Source organism: Lontra canadensis, unplaced genomic scaffold, assembly GCF_010015895.1.
Source record: "Lontra canadensis isolate GAN:19392208 unplaced genomic scaffold, GSC_riverotter_1.0 scaffold103, whole genome shotgun sequence".
In the NCBI taxonomy this organism is placed as follows: Eukaryota; Metazoa; Chordata; class Mammalia; order Carnivora; family Mustelidae; genus Lontra; species Lontra canadensis.
Genome location: NW_022631097.1, coordinates 1,627,913 through 1,648,095, shown reverse-complemented (window position 1 = coordinate 1,648,095; position 20,183 = coordinate 1,627,913). Strand labels below are relative to the sequence as shown.

At 40.0% G+C, this 20,183-nt stretch overlaps 1 protein-coding gene across 5 annotated transcripts in view; it reads left to right on the top strand.

The window, feature by feature from the left end:
- The window catches only part of CRYL1 (crystallin lambda 1), a 145,393-nt gene that overhangs the window by 17,744 nt on the left and 107,466 nt on the right, over positions 1 to 20,183 (top strand). For 2 of the 5 annotated variants that reach the window (XM_032838235.1, XM_032838231.1), the window contains exon 2: positions 7,242 to 7,349. In XM_032838235.1, coding sequence (XP_032694126.1) covers positions 7,242 to 7,349 — 108 coding nt within the window. Of the gene's footprint in view, positions 1 to 7,239; positions 7,350 to 8,571; positions 8,614 to 18,460; positions 18,483 to 20,183 lie in introns of those variants that run through there. The other 3 variants (XM_032838233.1, XM_032838232.1, XM_032838234.1) reach the window with 3 other exon arrangements.

Below are 20,183 nucleotides of genomic sequence, written 5' to 3'. Positions count from 1 at the left end.
TATACCTAAAAACAAGGACTACAGTTGACCCTTGAAAGATGCAGAAGTTAGGGGTGCTGAACACCCCCATGGAGTTGAAAATCCATCTATAACTTTGACTCCTCTCAAACTTAATTACTGATAGCCTACTCTTGACTGGAAGCCTTATTGATAACACCAATAGGCAACACATATTTTGCACATTACCTGTATTAAACACTGTGTTCTTAAAGTAAGCTAGAGAAAAGATGTTAAGAAAATCACAAGGAAGGGGCACCTGAGTGGCTCAGTAGTTAAGCATCTGTCTTTGGCTCAGGTCATGATACCAGATCCTGGGATCGAGCCCTGCGTTGGGCTCCCTGCTTAACGGGGAGTCTGCTTCTCCCTCTCCTTCTCCCCCTGCTTGGGTTCCCTCTCTTGCTGTCTCACTCTCTCTCAAATAAATAAATAAAATTTAAAAAATCACAAGGAAGAGAAAATATATTTGCAATACTATACTGTAAAAAATCTGCATATAAATGGACACATAGTTCAAACCCATGTTGTTCAAGGGTCAATTTTATTTTAAAAATATATTACAACAATAGCATCAAGTATAAAACATTAACAAAATTCCTTAATATTATCAAATAGTATCTTTTTCTTTTAACCTTTTTTTTTTTTTTTTTAAGATTTTACCTATTTATTTGACAGAGAGAGATCACAAGTAGGCAGAGAGGCAGGCAGAAAGAGAGGGAAGCAGGCTCCCCACCGAGCAGAGAGCCTGATGCAGGGCTCAATCCCAGGACGCTGAGATCATGACCTGAGCCGAAGGCAAAGGCTCAATCCACTGTGCCACCCAGGCGCCCCTCAAATAGTATCTTTAAATATTCCATCAGTATTCAGAATTTCCCTGATTACCCAAAAACTTTTTTTACTGTTGGTTTGATTGATTCAGGGTCCAAGTAAGGCCCACATACTGTATTTAGTTGATCTGTTTTTTAGCTTTTTCAATCTCTAGGTTTCCCCATCTCTCTCTCTCACCCTCCTTTAAAATTTTCTTGCAGTTTATTTGTTGAAGAACATGGTCATTTGTTCTGTGAAATTTTCTAAATTCTGGATTTTGCCAAATATATCTATGTAGGTGTCATTTAATGTGTTCCTTCCCCTGTCCCTTCATTTCCTAAACTGGTAGTTAGATCTAGAGGCTCATTTCTCTTACACCCAGGCAGGGTTTCCTCCCTACCAGTCTATCAGAACTACTCTTGTCACTGTCCCCACCCCCATTCATCTTGCGAACCCCAGTGGTTAGTTGTGACCCAGATGGTCACTTTCTTCTCACTGAGATTCCCTTTCACTTCTCTGACCCCCTGCATCTGATTTTCCTCCCATCTCCCGTTCCGTATCCTTCAGTGAAGTTGGAGGAGTGTTCTAAGGCTCAGTTCTTTGACTTCTTTATTATTAGTCACTTCCTTAGTGATCTCATCTGGTTTCATGCCTGTACATACCATGTCTTTGCAGTAATCCCAAATTCATATCCTCAGCCTAGGTCTTGCCCATTAACCTTGAGACTTCTGTCCAGTTGTTTCCTAGATGTATGATTGGACATCTTTTTCAAACTTAAAGCATCCTATATTGAATAATGCCTGATCTTCTCTCCCTAAATCTACTTCAGTTATGGTCTTCCCCACCAGAGTTAATGGCCCTTCTGTCCTTTCTGCTGCTGTCCAAAAGAAACGTGGTGTCATTCCCAGTTCTTTTTCTCACACCCACATGTGGCGCACAGCAACTCTTGTAGTCTGCCTGTGAAAAACTGTGTATTCAGATCTCCGCTGACCGTTTCCTGTCTCTGCCTCTGCTTCTATCCTGCTGTAGCCTGCTACCATATTTTGCAGTGGTCTCCTGAGTTCTAGCTGGTTTGTTTACTTCCATCTTTGCCTGTCTTCAGTATATACTTAAAATTTTTTTTTAATTTTTAATTTTTTAAAATTTATTTTTTAAATTTTTTATAGAGAGAGCACACTTGTGGGAGGACAGGGAGAGGGAGAGAATATTAAGCAGCCTCCATGCTGAGCAGGGATCCTGATGCAGAGTTTGATCTCACAACCCTAAGATCATGACTTGAGCTGAATCAAGAGCCATACACTTAACTGACTGAGCCACCCAGGCACCCTGGTGTATTCTTATTAAAGCAGTCAGAACCTTATAAAACTGAAGTCAGAGGATGTCTTTCCTCTAAAACCTTCTATTATCTGCTCATCTCACTTGGAGTCAAAGTCAAAATCTCTCAGCAACCTCTGAGGCATCCCTCCTGCCCTCTGTGACCTCCTCCTGCCATCCTCCCCCTTCCCTCTCTACTCCAAACATACCAGCCTTGTTGATTTGGACCATGTAACACATTCCCTCAGGTTTTTGCACCTGTTCTTCCCTCTCCTGGGAATGCCGTTTTCCCAGATGCCTTCGTGGCTTGCCCCCTCACTTCCTTCAGCCCTTTGCTAATATGTCACCTTCCTGGCGAGACATTCCCCGGCGTGCTTTTAGAATTTCTTTTCCTCCCAGTTCCCATTCTCCTTCTCGTTGTCCCTGTTCCCTGCTTCTTCTCTCCCCCAGCACTTGTTACCTTTACTATGATATCTTACTTATCTGCTTAGTTTTTTTTTTCTGCCTGCCCACTGTAAGCTCCATGGGGCAAGAATTTTTGTTTTGTCACTGCTGCATCCCCAGTGCCTGGAACTGTGCCAAACACCCATAGGTCCTCTAAATATTTCTTCAGTGAGCAACTGTGGCCTTCATATTAACCTCATAGGAAAAGGCTGTTATATAGTATTTATCACTAGATAATCAGGTGGGGTTTTGTTGTTGTTATTTCTTTTCTTTGTTTCTTTGTTTTTTTTTTTTTTCTTTTTCTTTTCTTTATTTCTTTTGTTTGTTTTTTGCCAACAGCTAACATTTATCAAGCCTCTGTAGTGTTCTAGGAACACAAAGGTGAGCAACATGGTTCCTGGTGCATGGAGTTTAGCCTGTTGAACAAACAAACAAAAATAAATTCATATTGCTGATAAATTCATACTGCTTTCTTTTAACATCACTGTGTAAAATTCACCATGTTTTTTATTAACATACTTAGATATTCATGACTAACAAAAAACAACAGATGTGTGTAACCTCTCCAGACCTAGAAATAAAGGTGGAAGCATTTGTCATTTGCTTCCTCTCCAGATTTATCCACACCCATGCGGGCATCTGCATACAAAATGGGTGCCAGAGGTAGAATTTTTCTAGGGTTGGTCCCAGAGGAAAGACTATCCTAAGACGATAGACCTTGGGTGGGCCAAGATTACCTTTTGAGGTGCAATCCCCAGAAGAACAAAGGGACAGACAGTAATACTTGGAGAAAGACCATGGGAGTTGAGATCTGAATGTTATTAATACATGCTCCTCTAAGCCAGGGAGAAAGTGCCAGTTGTCCTCTGGTAGGGTAAGGAAGCTTTGCCCAAACCTAGAATTTACCTTTTGCAGAATAAGTTTATTTAAACAGTTAAAAAAATTGTGGTGAGATGCACATAGCATTTGCCATCTTAAACATTTTCAAGTGTGTGGTTTAGTAGTGTTAAGTGTATTTACATTGTATTTACATTGTGCAAATAAGTCTAAATAAGTCCCCAAGCCTCCCTTCCCCCCCAAGTCCCTGGTGACCAACATTCTATTCTCTGTCTCTATAGTTTTGACTACTCTGAGTACCTCATACAAGTGGAATCATGCAGTATTTGTCTTTTGGTGACTGAGTTAATTTTATTTTGCATTATGTCTTCAGTGTTGATCCATGTTGTGGCATGTGTCCAGAATTTCCTTCCTTTTAAGTCTGTATAATTTAGTGGCCATTTTTATTTTATTGTACTTTTTTAAAAACATTTTTAAATTTAAATTCAATTAATTAATATACAGTGTATTATTGGTTCAGAGGTATAGGCCTATGATTCATCAGTCTTATATAACATCCAGTGCTTATTACATCACGTGCCCTCCTTAATGCCCATCACCCAGTTACCCCATCCCTCCAACCCCCTGCCCTCCAGCAACCTCAGTTTGTTTCCTGTGGTTAAGAGTCTCATATGGTTTGTCTCTCTCTCTGGTTTTGTCTTGTTTTATTTTTTCCTCTCTTCCCCACGATCCTCTGTTTTGTTTCTTTAATTCCACATATCAGCGAGATCATATGATAATTGTCTTTCTCTGATTGCCTCACTTCACTTAGCATAATACCCTCAAGTTCTATCCATGCAGTTGCAAATGGCAAGATTTCATTTTTTTTGATGGGTGTGTAATTAGTGGTCATTTTTAAAAACATAAGATGCTGAACACAGCTGATCTTTGCGCCCAGAGTTGGATTAGTCAGCAGGCTGGGTAAATTCTCAATGGCCTCACCACTAGTTCTGCCCTTGTGGAGGGTTATCAATGTATCTCTTAGCCTACGGGTCACCTAAGGGGAAACTGTAGTATACCCTTTTGAATTGGTCAGCTTGGAATGTAATGAAACAGCTCTGGAGTTTGGAATTATAGACAAGTTTAAGAGGATTTTGTTGCCTATTAGCTCTATAAACTACCTTCTTGTACGTCACCTCCCCTGGAGAAATCCCTTGAATATCTGAGCCTTAGATGTGTTGTGAGAGGACATGTTTCCCTCTCACCTCTAGCTGACCACTTATGTAGCAGGCAAGCACCTTTGGGGAAAGATTTTTTAAAATTCTAATCCTGCCTCAAGATAACAACCTACATTCTACCAAATGTGCAATTCATTTCCTCTTTGCCCTTTCACTCAACCAAATTTAAGAGCTTACTAAGTATTATTGCTCTCCATTTTTGTGGCAGGAGTTGGTTTTCAAAGCATTTTCACATACATTCATTTTTTAATAACGGATTTGTTGAGATTCATCTAGCACACAGTTCACCCTTTTAGCACATTCACAGGGTTGTACAACTGTCACTACAGTCAATTTTAGAATATTCCCATCATCCCAAAAGAAACCCTTCACCCCTCAGCTGTCACTCCTGTTCCTTCCTCTCCAGCTCTGGGCAACCACAAATCCATTTTCTGTCTCTGTAGATTTGCCAGTTGCTAGAAGTGGAATCCTACAATATGTGGCCCTTACTAATTGACTTTTTTTGCTGAGAATTTTTTTAAGGTTCCATGGAGCATGTATCAATACTTTATTCCTTTTTATGGCTGAATAACTTTTTATGGGTATACCACATTTTGTTTACCTGTTCATTAGCTATTGAATCTTTGGGTCATTTCCATTTAGCTGTTGTGAATAGTCCTCATAGAAACATGTACAGTGTAGTTTTTCTTGGGACATATGTTTCATTCCTGTTGGGTACATACTGAGGAGTGGAATTGCTCTTATAAACTTTCATTTTGCCAGTTTTTACCACTGTAAAGTCATTCTAAATTTTGCCTTTTCATTACTGTACTCTTTGGAAGGAAGTCTTCCATACAGCCCCTGCTTCAGGAGTGGGGAGTTAGGTTACAATTCTCTGAGGGCAGAGTTTCTGTATAAATTATTGGGCAATTCTTCTGCAAGGAAGATTTGGCTTCTCTCGCATTTATTTGTTTATTCAAACATTCATTGACGTCAGTGTGGACTCATGGATACTTAGTTTATACTTTGGATTATAATCCAGTGTTACTTTACTTTTTTGTTCAACTTCTTCCAACTTTGGCCCCTAGAACTCTTTCATTTGGCTCCTGCGATCCTTTGATATGTTCTGTCAGGATAGCCTTTACAATTCTTTTTAATTTTAATTTTTTATTAGCACTATGTACTTTTTGGCACTCCCAATTACTCTGGGCTCATGTTGTGTATTTCCTGGCTCAGTCCCAGAATCAGCCATTTCTCCAAGAAGCTCTGGTTCCCTTTATTAGAGAATGATATTAGCAACCCAAGATTTGGGCTCTAGATGTGCTCCTTAACATTCATTTTTAACCTTTTGAACAACTTCATGTGAGTTTTTCATGTCTTTTTTATCTTTTCCTTTTCTGGTAGCACACTGAAATAGCATGGGAGAGGTACCACTAGTTAGGATCCCAGGGTTTGGCTCTTTGGGTTTATCTCATAGCTCCAGCACGTTTAGCCTATATATTCTTAACCCCTCTATGCCTCAGTTTGCCCATATATAAAATGGGAAATAATAATACCACCTGCTTTGTGGGGTTGTTGTAAAGATTGACAGAGGAACGATGTATAAGATGTTAAATCTTTCCTGGCACCCAAGATGTGCTTAAAAGCTGGTGGTGGGGGGCGCCTGGGTGGCTCAGTGGGTTAAGTCGCTGTGTTCGGCTCAGGTCATGATCTCAGGGTCCTGGAATCGAGTCCCGCATCGGGCTCTCTGCTCAGCAGGGAGCCTGCTTCCCTCTCTCTCTCTTTCTCTCTCTGCCTGCCTCTCTGTCTACTTGTGATCTCTCTCTGTCAAATAAATAAATAAAATCTTAAAAAAAAAAAGCTGGTGGTGGTAGCAGCAATTGTTTAATTGAAGAGGGTGGGGAAAATACTATCTCTGTTATTCACCTTAAGTGACTTGCCCGACACAGTGGTCAAATGGGGGTTCACAGAGGAGTCTTTCACTTTCACCACACCCTACTGGCTCCCGACTGTGGAGTTTTTGTTTCGGTGTGTGAACTAATGTTAACTACCTGACATCCAAGTAGTGTGTCAGGCAGAATATTACTGCTGACTCTGGTCAGCAGTAATATTGTTGAGGATTGAGTTGAGGATTCAGGGGCTCCTGTATGGAAAGAGATAACATTTTTTTAATGAACATATAATGTAGTATTTGCTTTGGGGTACAGGTCTGTGAATCATCAGTCTTACTCAATTCACAGCACTCACCATAGCACATAACCCTCCCAATGTCCATCACCCAGCCACCCTATCCCTCCCTCCTGACCCCCCAGCAGCCCTCAGTTTGTTTCCTGAGATTAAGAGTCTCTTACGATTTGTCTTCCTCCCTTGTTTCATTTTGTTTCCATCTTGTTTCATTTTTTCCCTCCCTACCCCCACCACCCTCCACCCTGCCTCTCAAATTCCTCATATCAGAGAGATTATATGATAATTATCTTTAAGAGATAACATTTTAAATAAATACAGCTATACAAATATATAATTTTAAGATATTAAGTGTTTTAGAATAGGATGCTGTATAATTTTAAAAATTTCATTCTGGGTTAGGAATGAAAAACTGTTCCATTAAGTTAACTGGACACATTTATTAATTTTCTTTCCCTTTAGTGGACTCATTGGACAAAGCTGGGCTATGTTGTTTGCCAGTGGAGGCTTCAAGGTGAAACTCTATGATATTGGGCAACAGCAGGTAACAAATGCCTTGGAAAAGATCAGGTAAGTTGGCTAGCACCCTCCAGGAGGAATTGGAAAGGCTCTGCTGCTCTCAGTGGGTCTTGTTTATCATACTCTCAAGGCTATAACTATCTGTGATTTTACTCTTCCATTTGATGGCTGTTACAGTGCCTTTGAGCTGGTAAAGGCCAGACCCACAGTGGGTGAGCCATAAAAAATTAAGACTGAAGAAGGGGCTCAGATTGTGAGGAGAGGACTGTTTGTGTGATATAAAAATGTGTGATGGGAGTAGAGGAGATGAACATCCCTCTAAGGCTTCTAGCCTGAGTGAGTAAGCTTCTGTCCCTGTGTCACACTGGGCTGGAGGTCAGGGTTTCCCTGTGTTCCCTCTGGGCAGATGACCAGCTCTCAGCATGTGATAGCTTAGAGCTTCATGGGCATTTTATTTTAGGAAGAGGGGGTCCTGAGGTTTGTTTTGACCTATCGATCTAATGTTGTCAGGACTCAAATGAACTGTGATAACTGTAATACTTAGAGGTGTCAGAGCTGATGAAGTTATATGTACTGAGTGCTAAGCATGAGGAGGGGTAAGTTTTGGAATAATCACAGGGGGTAAGAAGGAAAATAGGAACCATAGGAAAGAGGCCAAGTATGGGGAGGTCAAAGATAGAAGCACCAAACTAATGTAATGTGCTGGAAGGTCACAGGGCCCTAATTTATGACACATTCACCTAAGAGGACTATCACTGAACACAGTTTTGACCATCTCAAATGTGGTATTGTATAGGTAGTTATTCTCCTTGGGGGAGATCCATGAATGTATAACTTGAATTTACATTTTGTGTAACAAAAATATGCTGACTTTATTGTTACTTTTTGAAAAGACTAATATATATGGTGTGACATCAGGCTGTAGACACCAAGAAATGATATACCTTAGTTCAGTTTTGTTGTGTAACAGATTAAGAACCCAAAACCTGGAGAAGTCAAGTTACTTCTTACAGGTAGTAACATATAGTCAATGCCAAGATGAAGTGTCAATCTGAAAAGCGAACAAACAGGGGTGCTTGCCTGCCTGACTCAGTTGGTGGAGCATGTGACTCTTGATCTTGGGGTTGTAAGTTCAAGCCCCACATTGGGTGTAGGGATTACTTAAAAATAAAATCTTTAAAATTAAAAATAAACCCCAAACAAAAAAAAAATGAAAGAACGACTTTAAAACTAAACACATATACTCCTAACATTTTGTTCTGTGCTCTTATAGAAGGAAGAGGAATTAGCATAATAAATATCTGCTATGTTCCAGGTATGTGCTCCCCACTAGGGATACATAGATGACTAAGAGAGATACAGTTCTATCCACCATGGAATTTACTAGTCTGGTAATCTTACCATATAAATTCTCATAGTAAGCCCCATGAGGCAGATTATATTGCCATTATTTTAGGAGAAAACTTAGGTCTATGAATGGTCAGTAACCTGCTCAAAAAGACACAGTAAGGTAGAAGATTCAAACTCTGGTTCACCTGACACGTTAAGGGTGGGTCTGAGTGCCTTTAGCACCCATCTATACTATTTGCTTTATAGAGATCCTGCAAACATTACTTTTAATATAATATTTAAAATACACAGAGGGATAGATCATTTATGTTAGTTTATGAAGTACACAATAAAAGGAGCATTTATGAAACTACTGTCCATCTTGAGATCTAGGTATTGTCAAGACCCTGTGTTTACCTTTTGAAACTGATCCCTGTCTTCCCACCAGAAGTAACTATACTGTTACCTTGCCTTAAAGAAGTTTTATTGTTGATATGTACTCTAAATAATGTATGGTTTAGTTTTGCTTATTTTTGTGCCTTATGAAATTTTTTTGAGGTTCATCCATGTTATTGGTTATAGTTGTAGTACATCTATGTTTATTGCTATATAATTTTCTAGTGTGTGACTTTGCTATTATTTACTTCTGTTTTATCCTTCTGATGAACATTAAGCTATTTCCAGTTGGGGGCTATTGTAAACAATGTTGCCATTTGTGTCCTTGTATATGTCTCCTGGTACATAAGTACAAGAATATCTACAGTGTACATACCTAAGAGTGAGACTGCTTGGTTTATTTTTCCTTCTTGGATTCTGATTATATGTCTGTTGAACCAATTCATTCTAGCCTTCACATCTTTTAACCTCTCTTATATTTTCTGTTTCCCTGACTCCTTGGAATCAGGAGTCAGGACTCCTTTGGATACATTCCTTAGATTTTTCTTCCAGTTCACAATTCTAGTTTTAGCTGTGTCTTATCTATTGTTTAAGCCATCCACTGAATTTATTTCAATAATCAAATTTTCACTTTAATAGCTCTATCTGCTTCTTTTCCAAAAATACTCATTCATTTTTAATAGCTTCTCATTATTTTGCTCATTCTCTGTGGTTACTTTTTTTTTTAAAGATTTTATTTATTTATTTGTCAGAGAGAGAGAGAGAGAGAGACAGAGAGCAGGGGCAAGCAGGCAGAGTAGCAGGCAGAGGGAGAAGCAGGCTCAACACATAGCAAGGAGCCTGATGTGGGACTTGATCCCGGGACCCTGGGATCATGACCTGAGCTGAAGGCAGACACTTAGACCTGACTGAGCTACTCAGGTGTCCCTGTGGTTACAGTTTTTAAATCTTTGTGCACTTAATACATAATTGTTTATATTCTATATCTAATAATTCCAGTATCTGAGGTTGTCTTAGCTCAGGTTCCTCAAAATCAGATCCTGAGATAGAGATTCTCAGGCCAGTGATTTATTGAAGAAGTGCTACAAGGAGAAACCAATGAGGGATTGATTGGTAGGGACAGAAAAAGGAAGACAAAGAGGCCAACTAAGGGTATAATTTCAGAAGTCCCAGGATCAGCAAGATTCCTGGAGTCCAGGAGCATAAAATATTGTGTCAAGTATGTCACCACTTAAGGCAAGAGCTGAGTTTCCATATTTCTGCATCAGTCACTGACTGAGGGGCATTCCTAGGGGCTTGGGTGGATGTGAACTCCCAGGCGCTTCTGTGTCTCTGCTCTGGGTCCTGGGGTAGTACTTTAGGGGTGGGGGCAGGTGTGAGCCATTAGCAGCAAAGATTCAAAAGTTGGAGGATAGGCACCCCGTGATGGTCAAAGGGATTCAAAGAGGACTGGGTGGAGCACCAAAGGCTAGACTGCCAAACTGTCTTCCAAATGCGTGGGCCATTTTGCACTCCCACCAGCATAAGTCAGAGTTCTAGCAGCGTTTGGTGGTGTCAGTGTTCTGGATTTGGGCCATTCTAACAGGTAGTAGTGGTAGCTCATTGTCGTTTTACTTTGCATTTCCTTGATGACAAATCTGTGGAGCATCTTTTCATATGTTTATTTGCTATTTGTGTATCTTCTTTGAGTTCTTTTTCTGTTTTTGCTTCTTTTGGTTAAAGAGAGAACCTTGAAATTTTTCCTGACTTGCTCTGCTTGCTGTGACTCCCTCATGCATAAAAATTATTCCTATGTGGGATCTTGTAGTTTGTAAGAGTCCCTTCAGAGATTTTGGCCCACTATAGTGTTGGAAGTGCAAGTCTTCTAAAGTCTTTAAATCTTAAGCCTTACTAAAAAAAGTTCAAAAGCCTTATGTTCGACTGTTGTAATGCAGAAGAAAATATACTTCTGGAGAGAATGATCATAAAAATGGAACCAGCTTGGAGGTAAAAGATTTCTTCAAATTGAGTTAGAGTGTTTTAAAAGGGCATCAAGATAGGGAACACAGTAGCACAAAGAACTTAATATTTGGTTTAATGATGGTGATATAGGGCGTAATGGGAAGTGATCTATTATTGATAATGAAAAATCATTAAGGGGGATACCATTGTAAAGAAACTTACAGAATTTCTGGTATCCTTAAATAAGTCAAATTATGTCTACTTTGTTAAATTTATCTTTTTTCCCCCTAGTAAGTGGCTTTCCTATGAAAGAACATAGCAAGCTCCAGTTTGGAAATGGTTGATAACAATGCTAGGCTTCATATATACTTGTGTGGAATACTGACCTTTCAGCATGCTTGGACTTTTATTTGGTTTTCTGTTGATGACGTAGGAAAGAATGTTAGGGTTCGAAGTCAACAGCCAAAAAAGAATTCTTGAGATGTCTTTGGTGCAAAAAGGTGATTTTATTAAAGCATGGGGATAGGACCCGTGGGCAGAAAGAGCTGCACTGGGGTTGTGAGGAGTGGCCCATTACACACTTTCAAGTTGAGGGGGCACGGTTAGGGATAGACTATTAAGTCTCTAAGGAATTTTGGAAGCAAGGTTTCCATGACCTTAAGGGGGCTAGCTGTTGTTGGGAAAAGTTCACTTATTACCGTCTGATAAAACCTTAGTCATGAGACCCTTCAGATATATATCGGTGGGCCACATGCTTGGGTCATGATTGCCAACATGTATCTTGGGGTGTTTAGAGATAAAGGAAGTTTCCAAAGGAATTTTTGTATGTTAAAGTTGACTCACAGGGTCCTGGGGGTTAGACTAAGATTGCCTTTTGTCATTAGCAAAGTATCAACATCAAGGCAATTAGTCCCTAAAGGAAGGTCACTCTGCCTGTTTCCAGGGCTTGTCAATGGTCTGTAGATAGTAAGGAAATTGAATAATTTTTCTTCTGCCTTTGGTCCCCACATCATTAACGGTATCTGTGGTTGGCAGATTTGGAGCCTAGAGATGTCAGCCTAGTGACAGGTCTGGTGTCGGAGGAGAGCACAGCCTCTGACTAAGTCAGGTATGAAGGCAGTTCTACCTGCGTTCCAGGGGGGCTGGCCTTCTCTCTGTAAAGGCCAAATAGGAAATGTTTTAGGCTTTGAAGGTCATACGGTTTCTATAGCAGCCACTCCTTGTAGAGTGAAGCAGCCACAGATAATATGTGAACAAATGGGCTCAGCTCTGTTCCAGTGAAACTTCATGAATTCACACCGAACTTTGGACTTCATGTAACTTGCACATGTCACAAAGTATTCTTTTTTCCCCAACTATTTAAAAATGTAAAAGCCATTTCATCTCACAGGCCATATGAAAACAGGTGGTGGAGCAGCCTTAACCAGCAGCTACAGTTTGCTGACCTCTACTCTCCAGAATTCCCACTTCTGTTACCATTCATCTTTTATTTTGTCAAGTCAATTCTACTCAGTTGGAACCAAGATAAAAGTCCAAGATTCCTAATTGAAACTTTCTTTGTTCTATTTCTCTGGGTTTTGTATTTCAGGCCTTATTTTTTAGGTGTATCATTTTAGTGTACCACTTTTAAAGCCCTTTCAGGCATCAGAGAGTATATGTGAAAACTGTGAGCAGGGTTTTTAATTTTTTTAATTTAAAAAAATATATTTTTTTTGTTGGGGCACCTGGGTGGTTGAATCATTTGAATATCCGACCCTTGGTTTTGCCTCAGGTCATGATCTCAGGGTTTTGAGATTGAGCCCCTCTTCGGGCTCTGTGCTCAGTGGGGTGTCTGCTTGGGATTCTCTCCCCCTCTGCCCCTCCGCTTACTTGTGCTTGCTCTTTCTCCTTCTCTCTCTAAAATAAATAAGTAAATCTTTAAAAATATATTTCATTGTTTATTTTTAAGGCCAGATAAAAGACTTTCCTATTATCCTACTGCTTTGCTTAAATTAGAGTTACTATTTCTTAATATAATTCGTGCCCGATTAGATTGAATTTTTAGATGTCAGTTTGTAAGAGTTTTGAACTAAAAAAAAAAATTATTACTATTAGCAGCTTTATTAAAGAAAAGCAATTTATTGAATTTTTTTGTATCCAGTCTTTAAAAAGAGTACACACAGATCTTTTGTCAATAGCAGAAGATTTATTTTTGTAATTCACCTACACATATGCTGAGTTAACTTAAATATGCAGAACTGGTTATACTTCTTTGGCAGGAAGTAGAGATCTTAGGGTATCTTGTGACTGACTACCTCTTTCTTCTCGAATTATTGCTAGCAAATAGCAACAGGAAAATCAGACTGAGTCGTGTCATATTGCTCTCCTAGGGAGGAATACATTTTTGGTCTTGTCATTTAAGTAAAACCACTTGTTTCCCTTTCTTAAATCACAAGATTTTCAGATGTTCCATTCCTGTACACAGAAACCAAGTGAAGAGGATTGAGCCCAAACCTCATTTTTTGTAAATACCTTGGTCAGTAAGAAGAATTCTGAGTTTCAGATTTTTTCAGTCAGGAAAGAATTATTGCTATTTCTTTCAGTAAGTAAACTGTATCACGCTGCAGATGAACAGTGACTTTAGCTCAAGTCAACAACATTGGGTTATTGGTTGTAGTCCTTAGGTGTCCAGGAACCAAGACTACAAAGTCCCTGACCATGTATTAGGCATAAAGTATAAGGAGAATCAACTTTATCTCTTTTGTCAAGAAGTATAAACGATGTATCTTCTTCATTGGGTCAAAATAGTCTGTGCCCAACAGGCAGCATTTTAGGACACTGGCTTGTGGTCTTCAGTCATCACACTGGGTTGTGACCTCCATGAGGACAGAGACTGTGTATTACACTCTCAGTACCTCTCAGTATTGAAATGTTATGTGGTCTCTGTGATAGCCATTATGGCCAGAGAAAGAAGCAGCATGCACATCTCTTTTCTCCAGAAATAGACGCTAGCTCAGTAATTTCTTTTAACTGAGTCATGGGAACCTTGTCTAGAGTCTCAAAGATTAATTCTTCTTGCCATATTTTTCATAGCCTTTTTCCTGGCCATCTGTCCCACCCTGGCAGTTTGGCTCAGTTCCCAAATTCATATCCTTCTGAACATTTTATAGTAGAAAATATGTGGTTGAAATATTACTACTTCTGCATGAAAATTCTATTTATGTTAGACCAATTAAACACTATATCTTAAATGAGTAGAAATAGTACATCTTGTTTCTGAAATTGTAAAAATGAACTTAACTGGGTGAAGTTGATTTTTAAAAATATTACAACATTAGAAGAGTAGAGAAATTATCACAACTCATACCATGCCAAGAGATCACAGGGAATTAAAAAAGATTAAAAAGATGTCATCCAAGACTAATCTTTTTCTAACGGAGCAGTAAAATGAGAAGCTTAAAACTCAACATATTTAAATTTCAAAATAGAAGGGTAGCTTGACCTTGGAAAACCTTATTAGCAGATGCTTTACTACTTGGTTTTGGTTTTCCATTGTATGCCTTAGGCTGGGCACATGTTAGGTTTCAAGTAAGACTTTAAGACTATGAATATTCTTTAAAAATTTTTTATTATTTTTTTGAATTATTTTTACTAACATATAATGTATTATTTGCCCCAGGGGTACAGGCCTGTGAATCATCAGGCTTACACATATGAATGTATTTTAAGAAGAAAAACAAGAATCAAGTAAAAGGAATAATATGGACTTATAGATCAGTAACTGACTTTGTAGGATTTGGATTCAGCATCATTTCCACATAGTGACAGGGCCATTTTAGCCATCAGTGGTCCAGGGCCATCTGGCATGGACCATACTGATATCTAAGTGACCGCCTCTACTCTGAGGCAGGGAGCAAACCTCCTTGTTTTGCATGAGTCCCAATCTGAAATCACTGTATTTTGGTAAACTTAACTCTTCTCAATTTCTCTATGGCCATCTCTTTACCACCTGTAGATGGCCATTCTGGTATGCAAATTCCCTAAACCAAATCAGCTTTCTAAATAAATTAGAAGTGAATAAGCCACCAGAACTGATCCCTGAAACCAAGTAGCTGTTCTGTCTTCCTGTCTCCCAAGTGACTGAACTCTTTGTCCCTGAATTTAGGCATTTCCAGTAACTGGGCTTCTGGTGGGTATTTTTAACCTGCTACCCAGACCTCTGCACTTGCTTAAATATCTTGCATTCAATTTTGATCTGGATTCCTTTTGGGTTGATCTGTTCTGGTTTGAAAGGGACATTTATCAGTTTTCCTATATATCTTTGGCTAGAATAACTGAGTGTAGTAGATCACAAAATGGCCACAAATTGCTTCCATTCCTCTCTGCACACCTCTTTGCAGTATGGCCTTTTTTTTTTTTTTTTTCAAGATTTTGTTTACTTATTTGACACATAGAGAGAGCACAAGCAGAGGGAAGGGCAGAGGGGAAGGGAGAAGCAGACTCCCCGCTGAGTAGGGAGCCCGACATATGGCTGTATCCCAGGACCCGGGAATCATGACCTGAGCCAAAGGCAAATGCTTAATGACTGAGCTACCCAGGTGCCCATGGCTTTGTTTCTGGGAGAAGCCTGACTCTGGGCTTGGGCACAGACTTGCACTGGCCAATGGGACAGATAGCAGATGTGATGCAAGCAGAGGCCTGGAAAGCACCTGTGTTTTTTGAGAACTTACCATCACTTGCTGTTGGGAACCCTTCCAGCCATCCTTTATACTGTCAGTCAGTCCAGTCTGGCCATCCAGAGACATGTGGCCCAGCTGCACTAGCCAGCACTAGCCAGCACTAGCCAACACCAGCACCAGCTGCTAGATAAATGAGTGAAGCCATCCTCGACAAATAATCCCTAGCTAACGTGCCACATGACTGCGGCCTCATGAGTGAGCCCAGCTGAATTGCAGCCAAAATTACTAATTCTCAGGATTATGGCAATAGATTGGTAGATTACCAATATATCAAGCCCTGGTCAGGTTCCTATAGTTAGATTGCTATCCTTTACTGATTCTAGGTTCTGAGGGTTCCTGGTTTTGTCTTTCTACAGCTGTCCTCTACTTAGGGAATTCCACTTCTGTAGGAAGTGATGCAGAACTATCAGTCCCAGTCCCTGTCTTAAGGGAACAAACCTACATGAACTTTTTACAGAGACATAGTGTGCCCATTTGTTTACATATTACCTATGTCTGTATTCACTCTACAGTAATAGTTGCAACAGAGACCAAATGATCCACAAAGCCTAAAATATTTACTATTCCCCCACCCCCACCCATTGAAACAGATCAGCAGTGTATTTGTAATAATTAACATGTTATGACATTTCAGGAGAAGTTGAGCAGGCTTAGCCAATCTGATAGCAATTGCTTTATTATCAGGTGAAATTTGAACATGGATTGTGTAGGTTAAACTCCAAGGCTGGGGAAAATATATGTCAGGTAGGAAAAAAAAAACAATTATATTTCTATACATTGGCAACACATGGTTAGGAAACAGTAAATTTTGCTACAGTTAAATGTGAGCAACCTAGGTATAAATAGAAAAAGAATGTTTAACAAATTCATGGAGAAATTTTTAAAAATTTTTGAATGACAGGAAATAAAACTTCTGTAAATGGAGGGACATGTACCCTATTCATGAGCAGGATCCTGTCTTTGGTGTTTTAATTAAACCTCCCCTGAAGTGGGGTACAGGAAACGAGTTGACTAAACCTACCTGCACAGGAAAGTTCAGAAGGGATCTGAGATCCTGATACCAAAAGTTCACACCGATGGTCTATGTGTTCAGCGGGGTCATTCAACCTGACTTATCTATGTGTTCACAGATCATGCTCTGACTTGGCTGTCAGTAGGGCAGTTCAAATGGTTGCTTCATTTCAGTTATTTATTTTTCTTCCCAAACAGAAATAGTATAGCTTTATCTGATTCGTAGAAGTTATATTGCTAATTGTACATTCAGAAAATTGGGAGAAATCAGAATACTTTGGCTATCTCTGAATGGTGGGAATAAGAGGGACTGTTGTTGAGCATTTTGAGGATACATGCTTCTGTCATGATCTGGTATGCTTTTGTGCATGTGGACGTGCACATATTAACAGTGAAGGTAGGGTTGTGAAGGCTTATGTGGTATAGGGTGTGGACTCAAGAATGTTATGAATTCTGCTTTGTCTGGTTGTGTCTCTCTGAGATTTCCAACAATGACAAACAAATGAAAGTACATGTATTAACTGGGCCAAGGCTTGATACTCATGTGTAAATGTTAGTGAAATTGACAGACTTGAGGCTTATGCAAGCCCTCTGATCCCCTGAATATCTCACCACCTCCCAAGTCCCAGTGTCACCACCAGCCTGAGGGAAGAGAATTTCAGAGTGCCCAGGTGAGGAGGGGAGAAGCAGGGGCAGTGATGGCAGGGACCAGTGGGGGCAGTCAGATCCCTAGCAATCCTGTGTGGGGCAAATGGAGAGAGTTCTTTTTCTTTCTACAGTACATTTAAATTTATATACTTCACTTAGAGGTTTTCAAATTCAGGTGAGTAAGAAGGCTGGTCTGGTAACCAGTGGAGGAGACAATGAAGTAGGAAGAGGTGGAGCCCTTGGCAAATTGGACCTAGCCTTTGGTGGAAGGCATTCGAGACTTTAAAAACACTGTGCTGTCAAGCAGAAGAAGTCTGGGGCCACCCTTTAGTAAAAATTTTTGTATTCTATCCTTTTATTCCCACTTCAAAAACATCAGGAATGATTTTGAAGGTCTATCTACTCTCCCACTGTGGGAGATGGGCTGCACTGTTGTACATCTGTTGTCCACTTTCACGTTGCAGTAACTGAATTCAGGATTTTTGTGGACTTCAAGTTAATCTGCCTGTATGCAGTTAGAGTGGTGGCTGGGGGTACTCAGAAAGTCCAGCATGGGGATACTAGGGCAACGGAGCTAAGGTAAGGGCCTGGAAACATCAGTGCTATCTCTAAGTATCTGTGTCTGCATATCTCTTTTCTTTGACTCTTCAGTTTGTCCAGAAAAGAATCTGCCAGTCTCCATTTAGCATTGTTGTTGCTGATCAAAGGACAGTGCCTGGACAGATGCGGGGGGGGAGGTGGTTCTTTTTTTTTTTAGATTTTATTTGAGAGAGAGAGCACACAAACAGTGGGCAGGGGCAGAGGCAGAGGGAGAAACAGACTCCCCTTGGGCAGGAAACCTGATGTGGTGCTCGATCCCAAGACCCTGAGATTATGACCCAAACCAAAGGCAGACGCTTAACCGACTGAGCCACCCAGGTGCCCCAGGATTTCCTTCTTTTTAAAGGCTGAATAATATTCCATCTTGTGTATAGATCACATTTTGTTTATCCCTTCATCCACTGATGGACATTTGAGTTGCTTCTACCTTCTGGCTATTGTGAATAATGCTGCTATGAACACGAATGTATAAAGATCTCTTTAAGTCCCTGCTTTCATTTCTTCTGAATATATATCTAGAATTGGATTGCTGGGTCTTGTGGTAAGTCCATTTTTAATTTTTTGAGGAACCACCGTACTGTTTTCCATAGCAGCTGCATGTGTTACAGTCCCAGTGGTAGTAGACAAGGATCCCAATTTCTCCATTGTCTTTATCTTTTTAAAGTAATAAATGCTCCTTTTGAATAAAACTTCAAAAATAGAAATATGAAAAAATTAAAGCCACCCATATTTTGCCCTACAGGGATAATTCTTAACATTTTCTTTTCTCCAATTTTGAATAAAAATTTATAAATTCATTGAAGATAAGATGGAAATATTTTGACTTCAGATGCTCGGCTGACCTCTAGAGGTAGAAATGGTAGGCTGCAGCCACTTACTAATGTGCCTTGAATGAGTACATTCTTAGCTCATAAATGGTGTAGACTGCAACGTTCTGGCATGTCTGAGCCTGCTGAAAACCCCACTAAGACCCCTTTCTTTTGCAGGTGTTTATGTGTTAATGTCTTCCAAAATATCTAATGAAAAATATTGGAACTGGTCTAACTGGGATAAAACATGGCCGATGGCTGGTTTTGATTTATGGGCATAGTTACTGAACTTGAGGGATTGTCTGAGTATGTCTGAAAGCTCCTCCAAACGTTTCATCCAGTTTTCTCTTGGGATCCCTGTACAGTAGGGTTCTAGACATTCAGCCATGCAGTAGTCCAGTCGGTAAATGTGTGACCAGGTCTCTCCCCTCATGACCATGTCTTTTCGAGGGGCAGAGAGGGCCTTGAGGCCAAACTGCTTATATAGATTCTTTGCCTAGAGTCTAATCTGCATGAGACCATTGGTGTGGTTATTCTGGCTACTACCCTCTGTCTCTTTTTCCTTTCTTTCCCCATAGGGACAATCCCTGGGAAGTCTGTAGAACAGCATCTCATCAAAGAAACAGCCGCTTTTGTGGTCCCGTCTATCTGACCTAATCTCATTCCCCACATTAGGAAGAAAGGCTAAAATTTGCTTTGGCTTACTAAAGTTTAAAGCAGGTGTTTTTGAGCACATTAGCTACTCAAACATAATTCTCCCAAGGGGGAAATAGGTTATCATTATGTTTTCAGGCTGTGGCATTTAAAAACCCTGTCTGCATGAAAAAGTGCTCCACCTCACTCGGCATCAGGGAAATACAAATCAAAACTACAATGAGATACCACCTCACACCAGTCAGAATGGTTAAAATTAACAAGTCAGGAAATGACAGATGCTGGCGAGGATGCGGAGAAAGGGGAACCCTCCTATACTGTTGGTGGGAATGCAAGCTGGTGAAACCACTCTGGAAAACAGCATGGAGGGTCCTCAAAAAGTTGAAAATAGAGCTACCCTACGACCCAGCAATTGCACTACTGGGTATTTACCCTAAAGATACAAACGTAGTGATCCAAAGAGGCATGTGTACCCAAATGTTTATAGCAGCAATGTCTACAATAGCCAAACTATGGAAAGAACCTAGATGTCCATCAACAGATGAATGGATAAAGAAGATGTGGTATATATAACAATGGAATACTATGCAACCATCAAAAGAAATGAAATCTTGCCATTTGCGACAATGTGGTTGGAACTAGAGGGTATTATACTTAGCGGAATAAGTCAATCGGAGAAAGACAACTATCATATGATCTCCTTGATATGAGGAAGTGGAGATGCAACGTGGGGGGTTTGGGGGATAAGAAAAGAGTAAATGAAGCAAGATGGGATCAGG